Source organism: Stegodyphus dumicola, chromosome 7, assembly GCF_044657685.1.
Source record: "Stegodyphus dumicola isolate Sdum_Otavi_A_Nest chromosome 7, ASM4465768v1".
NCBI lineage: Eukaryota > Metazoa > Arthropoda > Arachnida > Araneae > Eresidae > Stegodyphus > Stegodyphus dumicola.
The window spans coordinates 125,923,340-125,937,193 of NC_140774.1; the positions used below are offsets into that span (position 1 = coordinate 125,923,340).

The 13,854-nt window shown below is 33.7% G+C and overlaps 1 protein-coding gene across 1 annotated transcript in view; it reads right to left on the bottom strand.

The window, feature by feature from the left end:
• LOC118190575 (uncharacterized) overlaps positions 1-13,854 on the bottom strand; it is a 216,653-nt gene that overhangs the window by 167,292 nt on the left and 35,507 nt on the right. Inside the window, exon 2 of the mRNA XM_085820802.1 lies at positions 9,684-9,711. Coding sequence (XP_085676928.1) covers positions 9,684-9,711 — 28 coding nt within the window. The remainder of the gene's footprint in view (positions 1-9,683; positions 9,712-13,854) is intronic.

The window sequence follows — 13,854 nt, forward strand, 5'->3', positions numbered from 1 at the left end:
GAAAATTATTAAAAACAATATCCCCTTGAAAAAGCGAGGTGTGCGTAGATAGCGCGCGCAGTTAGCGTAATCAGAAACGAGATGTGTTTATTAACGAAATTGTTTAATTATTTATGCTTAAAGAGAATAGAAACAGTTATTACAGCGAGTATATTTTGTAAGGAAGCATTCTTTGCGTAGCGGAATATATTAGTTGCCAATTATCAGAAACTATGACATTATTTTCATGTTGCCAGATCTAACAGGTTAACATAGTAAATGCACAATAACAAAAATGCGACCTGGAAAATGCTCCGTCGGCCAAACGGATAAAGTTACAAGTACGAAACATAAGGGTTTAGATTAAAAGTCGTCGAACTTCTTGAAAATTTTGACGAAGGAAGAAATTAAACTTCATAAACGCTCCATAATTTTACGAAGTGAATTTTATGGTGTAAGTGCAAAGAAGATGATATTTAATAAATAAAGGTACCACACAAAACATTAAAAAAAAAACGCCCCTTTGGACGTAATTTGAAATCTGAAACATTTCAGATATTTTTAATTTAAATATTTCTTTGTTTTTTATATTTTATTTTATTTTGTAATCAAGGAAGACATCCCGTTAGCGGACATTCATTGAACAAAGATTTTTTCTCTTTATCAAGGAGAGCCCGCTGAGTAGAAATAAACTGATCTTTTATTTCGAGGTTTCGGGAATATTGGATCTGGCTGCTTCGGGGAAGTGTCGGCTATACTGGAATTTCTGTTGACGGGATTTGACAGTATATATGATATGCATAATGCAACTTCATTGAAAGAAAATTATATGTTATATTTATTATTCGCAAACTATCCAGTCAAAAATCAACAATTTCAGCTACAGTCATTTTTTAACAGTTATGTTAATCACATTCATTTTTGGTCTTCAAATATTGAGATTAGATTTCAAAATCCGAAAAATAAATTAAATACTTCAAAATTCAGTAGGAATGTTTAATTTACAGTGTAAAGTCATTAGGTCTTTTTTTTGAAGTTGGAGACATGAAAAATGTGCAATGCCTTCGCCAGGACGCGAACCTGGACTTCTCGAATACGTGCCGAGTATGCTACCTTTATACCACGAAGGCATGTTGCAAGGAGGGAAAAAATACTGTTATAAGACCAACTTGTTGGTTAAGCGGGTCGGGCTACGCTCACTTCTGATATCTTATAACCAGTATAGCACACAACTTCGAAGCTGATCGTTGAGAAATTACCAAGTTTTAAACTCGTATTTCTCGTAGTCCTGAAAAGTTTGCCCATGTAACTTTAAAAACCCCGTGCTATCCGTATGTAACTGAATTTTGGCCTGATTTTGAGAATTTGACTTCCCATTTCAGCAGTATGTACCAGAATCGGTACCACTCAGTTTCGAGATTTTTAATCTCAAAAATGTAATCTAGTGCTACGTGGCGGAATTCTGAATCACTTTCGAAAAATTTGACTTCTAAAACCTCTTTCGAACGGTATTTAGATGAATTTTGCATCATTTTTGAGAATTTTCACCTAAAAAATTTCGTTTTAGGCAGAATGTTTTATCAATTTTGATTTCAGAAGCCTGATTCTAAAGATATCTAACGGAAATTAACATCAGTCTTCGAGAATTATGATTTTAAAAACGCCACTTCAGTAATATATGGCGGAATTTAAGGTTACTAATGTATCCCTTGACCTCTGTGGATCATGTGTTTATATATCTGCAAATTTTAAATTAGCGTGGACTTCAGATTTTTTTTCGCAAGCTATCAAAATTTAGAATAATATGCATAATGTTGCTTTTTGCCCGTATTCAGCAAATGTTACATATAAAAAAAAATTGCTAATGAAAACAGAAATGTTACTTTCAGTCTATTTACAGTACCCATAATGCATCTTCATATCTTTCTATTATTGTATTTGAGAAGAAAAGTAAAAACAAATAAACAAATGAGAAAATAATTGAGCAACCTTCAAAAATCATCCACGTGAAGAAAATTGCATCTGCGTGTTTAGTTCCGGTTCGATCACGCTGAGGTAGGTACATCACATACTTCTGCCGTCGTCTGAGGGCACATAAATACTCCAAACAAAGCTCGCGCAGGCCAACGAAAGGAAAAGGGATGTCAGGAAAAGGGGGTGGTGAGAAAGTTTAGTTCGTTGATCCTCGGAAGTTCAAATGATGTAAGCAGCAAATGATTTCATTATTTATTCGCTTAACGGAGGGGAAAACTAAAATACACTTAAATTCTGTTAATAATAACTCAACACCGATTATAAAAACCTTACATTAAATTAATTCGGCGTAATATGGAAACTTAATTAACATTAAAAATACTATTCTTATTATCATTCTATTATTAAAATATATCATATCATCGTCATTATCCAAGGTATTGTCTAAGTGCTTACAAGTGAGTTACAGCTTTCAGAACAGCAACCCTCACTGATATTAGCTTTCATGCAAGAGCAGTGCTTTTTTTTTTTTTTTTTTAATTTTAGAGAATACATGTTAATTTAAGAGTAAATGATAATACCTTTTACAGTATGTCGTTTAAAATCTTTCACAATATACAGTCGAACTTTTCACTAGCAGATACATATAGTACCAAAGTGTCTATTCCAAGTGTATTTATTCAATTTTACCCCTACAGCCCTGTGCAGTGAGAGTACTTTGATCTCTTTTTCGGATGCTCCAAGGATTCAGCAACTGTCCTTGATGAGGAGAGTGAGTTAGAGTAGAATGTCCGTTAAGGGAGGCACAGCTGTAGTACCTTTCGTACAATGTATCATAATCGGAAATTTCTTTCGCATTCTAATTTTATGTCCTTCTCGATTTGCATTTTATGTATGCAAGTTGAATTTGACTGAAAAATTAAACAGACAGTCTAGCTGAAGTGGATAGAATAGGGCTAATCACAGAGCACATAATTCTTGTTTTTAAATAATGTGCTTCGTATGGAATTAATAAGGTATGTTAATTATTAAAACTGCTAATAAAGCTGTTTTATAAAGCTTCAAGATGGCGGTGAGTATCGATTGAATTTATTCTGAATCACGTCTTCAAGATGGCCATTAATTAAACCCGTAGTATCATGACTTCCTCTTTAATCAATATTCTGTCGATGTCATTTCGCTACCGCCATTACCTTTTCGACATTCTTACGAAATGCCCCGCCGCAGTAAGATAGCTTTCCCGCAAGGCGGGTTTAGGGTTGCCAGAAAACGGCAAGGGAAGACAGGGTTGCCATATTTGATGCGAAATTCACCCATTTGGCGACATTTGGCAACAAAATTGGCGATATACCGTAGACGGATGGAGATCATTCTAAAACGAATTCTTACGGGTTTGGCCCAGAATGTTCTCGAAGGCAGGCCAAAAGCTACATAACCCTGCCCGTGTAACAATCTAGTGTCGAAGTTGTTCGTCAGTTAATCGTGAGTGTATCGCGAGTTGGTGCACCGAGAGTGTGCATCGTTGAAGCTATCGAGTGCATCACAAGTTGTAGCGTGGAGGGTCTCGAGAATACATTGAGTTCCGAGAACGACCGAACCAAGTCGGGAGCTGTACTCTAGAGCTTTGCCGTGAAGCTCTCTTCCCCGTTATAGCCTAATAGTCTGAAGGCTGTGTTGTTGAAGGCTGTGTTGATGCTTTTCGTAGTTTTTCAACGACTGCAAACGTGTTTTTGGAGCTGTCCTGAGTAATACTGGCTAATAAATTGTGTTTTCGTTCTTCATCAAGTGTTGTCGTTAATCACTCCAAATCCACGAACCCGTAGAACGCAAATATATTTTAACTGCAATGGAAAGGGACTCATTTATGAATTACTAAGTTCCATTCTAAACCAAGGTTTTAATTCCAGATATTTTCGTTAACTCATTACAAAAATTTCCAGGAATGGTCTACAAAAACTGCAGATAAGTAACATAAACTTTGCTATTTCGAAAAAAAAAAAAGAAAAGAAAAGAAAAGAAATTGCAAAGATGTTATTTTGCAAAAACATTAAACATTTTGTGGTTTAGATCTTAAAAGTCTTAGGAAGTTCAAATCTCTGTGACTGAATTTCTTTTCCTCCTTTATTCTTTATCTATTTTGCACTTCATGAGCAATTTTGTAATTTTTATTTTTCAAAAGAATTAATAGTTTTATTTTTGTGCTGGCAAATGTTTCTGCATTAACCAAAGAAATTATACACGCTGAGAAGATTTGCATGAGCATATTTATGAAATTTTTGGCATACTAAATTCGTTACGAATAACTTCGCAGAATGCAATTCTTGTACAGTTTGTGAAGTCTTTTTGCATATATTCTTATCTCCTAGTGACTTACACAAATAACATTCAGGGTACCTATTCATTTGTCCCTCTTTCTAATGCCTTTCTTATTCATTATTATCCTAATGATTTAGTTTTAATTTAGCTTATTTTTTTATTTACCTTTAATTTTAGCCTTTTTTTAACTTTATGGCCAGATTAGACCGTGTAGAGTCATTAGGTCCTTTCTAAGCAGGAGACATGAATAATGTGCAGTGTCCTCCCCCGGACTCAAAATACGCGTCAAGTATGCTTGCAATTGCATCACGAAGGCATGTGGAAAGGAGGGAGAAAATACCTTATATACTCTCTCTTTTAAAGGGTGAAGGAGATAACGGGACCCAATTACCAGTTCTTGGTGGTGACGAATTATTGTTCACCACTTTTTAGTTGGGCGTCACTGTCGAATCATTGGGTACTTTTTTTTTTTTTTTTTTTTTTTTGAAGCAGGAGCACTGAAAAATATGCAGTACCCTCACAAAAACTCGAAACCTTGACCTTTCGAACACGTATCGAGTATGCTTCCAATTATAGCACGAAGGCGTGCGGAAAGGAGAAGAAAATACCTTATAACCGTAATAGACTCTGCTCATCTGACAAGGCCCAATACATCGATATTAACTTTAACGAATAAAAATCTAGTAAGAAAATGCTTCATTTTTTTAATGATGGTATGATCTTTAGTGTTTGCAATTTAAGAAATACTATTGCGTTCCTATAAATCAATTATACAGTTAATTTCAGTTTTTTAATGCTTAAAATTTACAATATTTTCTTTAAACTTTTGTTTTAAATGTTTATTACTGATGCAGAATAATTTAAAGATATCTCATTTTATATTTATTTCAAGTTTGAAAGCATAACTTTTACTAAGAAAAAGAAAAAAATATTTTTTATTTTTCAATATTTCATAAGAGAATTAGTCATAATTCTTTTAAAACAAAGAACTCGACTAGAAAAGAATCACGATCTAGGAGTGTGACCTAAAAGTTCGGCTGTGTCATGTAATGACAGTCCATCATTATTGAATTCGGTACCTAGGTCATCACGGAGGGCTGAGACAATAGAATTCTGAGACAATTGTTCTCCATCACGGTTTCGCTTTAAAATTGAATAAGGCAAGAAAAACCTGATGGCGATCCTTGACATTGAGAAAGTTCGTATTTTGGAATTGTTTTAATTCTTTATTTATGCATTCAGTGTGGGAAAAAAGATACCTAAACTACATTAAATTTGGAAAATGATTTAAAAACGTTTTAAATATGTGAATCTGTAATGGTAACGTATCATAAACAGCTTGAACATGCAATTTAGTAATTTTTCTTTTCAGTTTGTTTTCAATTTGGCAATTAATTTGAAGCAATTAGCATTATTTTAAGATTTACTTAGTTGTTTTCTTTTTGAAGGATCGGTGTACTAATATTCTACAAAGTCAGCTTACGGAGCTATTAACACTCATTGCAACCGTTAGGATCAAGGACTTCCATTTTCTGCTCCCAGCAAGGTCAATCATCTTTCTCTTTTTTTCCAGTTAATTAAGGATTACACTAATCTGCATAAAAGAAATGTTATTTGCCGACAGTAAATGACACCTTTGCATGTTATCGCATTACACGTGTGCCTGTTCCAGTCGATCCGTGAGCTATTTTACATGATTTGAATCTTCTTACCCAGCACAAATGTAAGAATTTTTCTGATTATGAACTATTTATTATTGCAATGCTTACTAAAGTACTGGGCATTACTCCAGGATTACTGGTGTATTTATCGTAGATTCTAACAGGTTAAGGAACAGCACATTATAGGGACAGTGAATTCTTTTTTTTTGGGGGGGGATTAAAGATCACATCAAAATGTATGACCAATAGTTGAAAAATAATATGAAAACTAAGTCTGAAAAATAATTAAAATAATTAAACTAAAAATAATTAAACAGTTATTCAATAGTTAAAATTAACAGTTAACTATACTCATGTCCATAAATTAAGAGAATTACAATATCAGCTGGTTTATGAAATCAAGTTATACAAATCAGATCTAAAATTACACTTAAGACAAAATGAAATAAAAATGAAGAAATGTGGGTCTATGCAATGTTTCTTTCTAAAAAGAACGGGAATATGCATGGATACGAAATGTCCAGCATAATTTCACTTGTGACACGAATGACGCGCAAATGCTTAACACGAGATGCAGTTTACTTGAATAGCATATATGTCGTACAACAATTCTGTATACTATTAATAAGATCGGCTAGCATTTCTGAGTGAAGGAAACCCCTTTTATAACAAGCAGTATTAAAACTGTGGAATAGTTTGTGGTGAAATTGCGAGGGGGTTTCCATACACAGTCAGTGAGATTTAAGAATAATGAATTTTTGGAGTTGTTAATTTATGTGCGTCACGAATTCATGCTGTTGACGTTCATATGCCACATTCGCTTCACAATGGCATTCCTTTGCTCAGAATCCAAGACTAACAGCAACATTAGAAAGCCACACTAATGCAAGACGGTTGTTAACACTGGTAACAGGTATTTAGTTTGCGTGACTCTGACATGGTCCAACGTCAAGAAAATCAGCACTCCATAGAAATTACTTTCGGTGTAAAGAGCTGAAACGTATCCCTGAGACTCTCAAGATGAATAAGTATTGTTCAGATAAAGCACTGTGATCCATGAATAAGTTACCTCTTTCTATGAGACAGGGCAAAGTATTCAAAAAAAGATATTGGGCTTGAAGATTCGTCTGCTATTGGCTTAATAAAGTGCACGCAGTATGTCCAATACATATGATAATTCCATTGTCCTGGTATTACCTGTCTTATAACTCAGACTTCAACAGGTCTGTACCAAAGGCTTTATTTTATAGTTTTGTTCTACGAGATTATTGCATCCTTGCATTTTAAAGTTCTGTTTTATTTCACCTAATATAAACCTTTAAGAGATGTGGATGTAGCTAGGAGATTTTTTTGGTAAATTTTGTTATGAATATTAATTTATACCTTCTAGCAGTAAAACAGCATCCTATTTATGTCTCAAATCTTGTACAGTGTATCAGGACTGGTATTCCTCTTTACTTGCTTTGGAAACATCAACTGTCCTGACTCGGAACAGGGAGCTTACTCAAGCTATGTTTGATAAATTGTGAAGTAGACAATACACACAGGAAGGGTATACAAAACCCTTTATTTTTCTCTCTTTACAACGATTTCCGGAACTTCGGAATACAGAGACCAACCACTTGTGGTCTGAACGTAAGAATATAAAAATATTAACTAAAACTCTAACTAAACTAACTTTGGATTAATAAACAAGTGCCTAACTCCAAGATTGGCCGTTAATTAACAAAAAGCCGTATGTAGTACAGAGAGCTGCTAAAACTACGATACGTTTAAAATTATCACGAGGATTAAACCTCTGGCCTTGAAGGCAACCAGCAACCGAGTAAAACTACTATGGCAAGCGGCCTGCTTCTAATAACTCCTTCCTCTCTCTTGTTTGGCAAAAAGCCACAACTTAAGTACTTGGCGTTAGCAAGACAAATTTGCATAAATAAGTAAAAGCTTTTAATTCTGGCCGGAAGTAGAAAATAAGAAGTGATAGTAAAGATTTAAAATAAAATAAACGTTAGTAAAACTTAGGATCTTTACAAGTGTTCTTTATATTCCATTCTTGGGTAACTCATGTGTATTTGTTTTTTGTTGCTGTATAGATAATAAATTATAAATGGAGCCAAATCAAGCTATCACATGGACTTGATCACTACTGTAAAAAAATATTTTTTGATGGACATCATTTAAAATGTAACTTAATTTTGTTATAACAGTTTATTCTTCTAAATTATGTCTCAGTAATCAATACTTGAAACGGTAGGCAAATTTCTGCGGTATTTTAGCATATTATATATTTAAACTTTGTAACAAATTATATTTTCACTCGAAATATTACCTGTTAAATACTCGTATTTCTGTTTGTGAATGTAAATTTTACTGTATTCAACTGTATGTAACTTATGTAATTTTTGTTATCAGTGCATGCCTATTTGATCCAGCTGACCTAGACTGACCTTTAATTGTGGTCCTGCTAGTATCATTTGCTAGCATCTGGACATCAATAGGTAGAAAACCTAACAGAAAGCTAGCTGTCCAGTTGGTGGTGTAATGCAATCCGTTAGTTGATATCGAGGAGTTATGGTCGCACAGCTATCGTGTCATGCAGTTATGACACTAAAGTGGTCTTGTCCATACTATGCTCAATAGTATTTGGCAGTTCGGAATCTTTTTGAGTCTAGATATAAAGCTTTATAAAATATTTAGATCCTTGGACATTTGTACAACTTGACCTTCTGATGATACTATCTCACAGTGTTTCTTCGTATCTTTTATTGACATAGATCGCTTTTTGTTCGAAAGAAGTGCTCATAGAACGCATGGATACAAACACCTTGAAGCGACTGAAGCCGATTCTATGACTTTCCTTTGCAGATAGCCTGCTGAAACTTCAACATTAGCATTATTTATTGGTTTTAGTGGAGCTGATTATTGATGTAGAATGACGATTCTTCTAGTTAGGGATATGAGCTGCTACCTGTTGGTATACGGTTTGTGAACCAGCTACTACTCCAAGGGGGGCTGAGTTCACATTCTGAAAACACTTAGTTGTTTCTGGACTTCACGCTTACGTAAAATAAACATAAATCAAATGTTTTGGTCCAGACATCCTTACTCAGATCTGGCTTAGTATTGGATTATTCATACAGCCATCAAAGATACCAATGACTACCGCCAAAGATTAATTAATTAGATTTGCCATATTCATATTCAATTGATAAATGACATAAACGAGAAAAAAGTATCCAAATTATGTTTATAATAACCATGCTTGTCTTAAAATTATTCTATTTACATTAAAATCTGGAAATATACTAATATAAATCAATTTTTTTTATGTCTCTCAAGAAAACGTTTGAACTGACGCAGTTTAAAAGCTCTTTTCTGCAAAATAACTATAGTTAAACATGATTTCAGCCACTCATAACACCGATTGGAATAGTGCTGCTATTTTAGGTATGACATTTATCTAGAAGTTGGGTCTGAATGTTCTGAAACTATAAAATATAAATAAACAAAGTGAGAGTTTTATGTAAAATTATTGAAGAATATTAAAACAATACATATTATTAAAAATTGTAAAAATTGAATGAACAGCCTTATGTAAATACAGAATGTTATAATCTGCTTCTTGGTAAGTTTGTCAAATAAAATGGCATGCCATAGCTAAAATGCCTCTGTACTGCCAAGGTTTTAAAAATACATTTATGTTTGTAATGCTACGCTAAAGAAATAAATATATGAGTCAAGAATATAACTTACCATCTGGACACTGTAATAAGGAATTGCTCTGTAAGAAAAACAAAAGAGATGTAAATATATTTAAAAAACCATAATAAATAATATATAAATTGATTTTGATGTTATATGTTACGATTCATGTTTTCAGAATGTATCCAACATATGGAAAAAATTAGTCGCAGGTATGATTAAAAGAAACGAAAGAAATATTGGTTTATTATGCCAGAGAATAATAAATTCCAGTTTCTTTCAAAAATGATTGAAATTTCGTCATGAAATGATTTTTAAATTTTTATATCAAATAAAACTGAAAGGTACTAACTTCAGTTAGAGACCGATACATTAATAATACAGACTTTCTCTTAGTTTCAGTTTAACTATCATCTAATTAAAAATAACTCGAAACGCATTCTTTTTTAAAACTTTTTAACTAGTAGGAAGCATTAATAAATAGTTCATTTAAAATTTATTATTATATTAAACATTTCGAAATAATATGCATACATTTTACTCAGAGTTATTGTTGTAAATGTGTTAGATATTTCATGCATGAAAAGTTTTGTAAATTCACGATTACAGAACTCTTCGTAAACAATTTTGCCATTTTTTTTTCCTTTTCAAATATAAAACGTGTATAATGAGTAGCCGGGATTTGAACTTCTAAATGAAGCATACATTTTAAAAACTAAAAACAATTAAAAGCATTCCCTCATTCTTTACCGAATTTTTCATACCACAGTTTTAATCATATGAATGAAATTCTTATGTTAAAAATTGATTACCTAGTTATCTACTTATTTAAAGCGCTACGTGTTTAAACTTTTCTATACGTTTGTTAAAAAAAAAAAAAAAAAAAAAAAAACTGACATTGACGCTAAAGTTTATATTGTACAAACATTGCTACTTAATTTTTTTCATAAAATCATGCTTCATGTTTCTTATTTCTATACATAAATTTCTGTCAGTTAAGCTAATAAAACATTGACGTTAACTATCTATAAAAAAGTACGGAACTAGGTTTTTTGGAAGGTATATATTATCCTGTCACTCATGACTGTGTAACGTGTAAACGAACCAGTTTCCCTTAGGAAATTTTCCAAGGTGTCCCTTCCTTTTAGGTAGAAAACTCTCGAGTTCTTTGCCGCAGTCAAGTAAACCAAACCAAACACAGAAACTGTCGTCAAATAGTGCGATTTAACTTCAGTTATGCATAAGTGGAATGTAGCAACGCACTCATAACATCTGTGCTTTCGTTGATGTAACCTTGACTGATTCTCGATAAGACAAATTTTGGTTTTTTGAATAAGGATATAAATTGATTGTTACTGTTGAAACTTTTTCATGCATTTCGAAAACAAATTATTAATACTCTGGACCTGCTTTCATTAGAATAGTAAGCAGTGGATTATTTTCACAACCATGGGAGCCTGCTATAGAAAAGTACATCTTATATAATACGACATGGTCAGCCGAATATGACCGACAAAACAGTAATGGATTGCAAAAGTCACCTGCGTACAGCTTGTACTCATAGCATTCTAAACAGATCTTTTAGTAAAACCAGAGGGCCTAATAAAGTAATAGAAATCGACAAAAGCCTTTTTACGAAGCACAAAAAGGGAGTGGGTCGAATATTGATTGTTTATTCAATTAAGAGACATTAAGTTCCATGAAAATGGTTCCAAAGGAATGACTAGCGTAGCTTTGACAAGATCTTCGCCGACTTTTATGATTTCACGATGGGCGGAGTTAATATTTATTTCTAGGCACAGTATAGTACTCTTGAAAAAGATAGTTTGTAATCTTATTTTGAAAAATAAAAATTTATGTAAGATTAAAAATGCAATAGTTTTATTTACAACTGGATAAAAATACAGAATGGTTTTCCTTGCTTCCTTGTCAATAATCCATTCTTATCTAGCAGTGACTGTGAAAATAGTATGTGAAATCGAAATATGTGCAACGCTGGTGAAATCATATCAGGATTTAAATTTTCTGAACCATTAAATTGTTCTCTCTCATGTGCAATAATAATAACGGCCGAAGAATAAGTGAAAGAAGCAGGGAAATCCGTTACAAAAAATAGGTTTCAATTTTTATTGGGTTCTCCACCACAAAAACATAGCCTTTAGGGATTTCTATTCGTGAGACACTCATCACAATTCAGAAGTTTGGAAATGTGCACAATCTAAACATAACTAATGGTGTTTAAAACCAAATTATGAAGACAAATGCATTTATTCAGTTCACTGATATAAAAGAGTAAAAGGCCATATTTAATAATTTTAAAAAAAAATCAAAAGGGCAGTCTTTTTTTTTAATTAAAGAGCATTTTTAATCAAAATACTGAATTTAATATTCTAATGCAATTTTCAGAGAAACCTCTTTTAAGTTTTTTTTTTTTTTTTTTTTTTTTTTTTTTTCATAACATTCCTTTAAGAAAATATATCACATGTGCTCTGATATTTTTTCAAGCATTTGCACTTCCTAGTTGGAGATAAGAAACTAAAAATATAATTTTCAATCCTGTACTCGTCAAGTTTATCCGTCAAGTGTTACCCGTCAAAAATTTGTTTTGTTGATCCTGTATAAAATTTGAAAGAATTTTTAACATGATGTTTTCGTATGTTACATATAAAGGAACTTTATTATTTTTGATGTTATCCTTGCTTTTCCATTCTTATTTTTATGGCAGAGTTCGCATTAAACGCTTTCCAGACGGTTGATCAAGCATGGCTTACGAATGCAGTGAGATCTGTATGTACAGTATGAAATATCACTTCTTGACTATTAAAATTTATGTTTTTTTTGGGGGGGAAGGAAACATTTCAATCGATACTGAGGCTAGATTATAATTTTTGTTCAACAAATAAATCCTATAGCATTAAATTTACTGAACTATTAAAATAGATTCAGAAATCTTTGCTCAGCGGAACGCAAAAAGTGAAGTACATAGTGCAAATCTCCTGTGAAAAATTAAGGGAATTTGCACATTATGTCGAATTTCTGAAAATTTGATGGACAGATTTTAATAAAATTTGAAATGAACGTGTATTTAGAATTTATACCGGAGAAAGATGTACCGTTCAAAAGGCATAAAGGCATTTTATATAAGCATGATTATCAGTAAAGCTTATAGTGCAAAAAATGTCTAAAATCCACTTCGTGATACTGAACTGAAAGTGAATCTAATATAGTGTACGAACCTCTCTCACAGCTAAACAGGTCGCGCAGCGTGAGGGCATACTAAAAAGGAGGCAACTGAGGAGTCCCTTGTGGCAGTGATTCCACTCCTGCACTCCACGATGGCTTTTGGAGGAAAATGGCAAGAATCCCTTCCCCCCCAAAAAAAGAGCGTCCCATATCTATAGGCTTAAGTTTAGTAGATCTGGCTGGCCAATCCATACGGCGAATATCATCACTTTCCAGGTAACTGACGACCAGCTGAGTGCTACGTGGACGAGTGTTGTCGTCTATTAATTGCGCTCCTGGAAATTCGAACATAAGGCTCTAAGATTTCCTCTCTATACCTCATAGTCAGGGAGCCTTTGAAAAACACATACAGTGGTGTGCGGCCGTCCAACAAAACGCCTGTCCAAACCATTACACCTCCACCACCGTAATGATCCTTTTCTTTGAGGAGGAAGGGATGATACTGTATTCCAAATTCTGTCCAGATACAGGTACCAATAATTAATGTCAAGGCTGAATCTCGACTGATCTGTCCACTATCTGGTCACAAGTCTCGTCCAAAGCACATGTTGTCTGCACCATGTTAAACATACTCTGTTATGTACTGCAGTGAGCGGGATGCGAACAGTGGGTCTTTTGGCATACAGCCCTACTTCGTAGAGACTTTGGGCAACTGAAGAACGTGAAACTCGGGTTCCAGTGGCAGCATACAGCTCACGTGGGAGCTGTGAAACTGCAGCAGTGCTGTGACGCGACGCTGAAGGTGCCAAATAATAATTCTTATTTGTCGTTGTGGTTCTTGCTTGACCTTGTCTAGGTCTTTTCGATATAAATCCAGAGTCCTAAAACTGTTTACTCGAACTACAGGCGAACCTGTGGGTTACATTGAGCTCTGTAAACGCATGCGCTTGTGATTAACCGGCCTCATATCTCCTGAACTTCCCCATCTCACACTGTAATCCGTACGTCCGTGGCTACTCAATGTACTTGATACCTTACA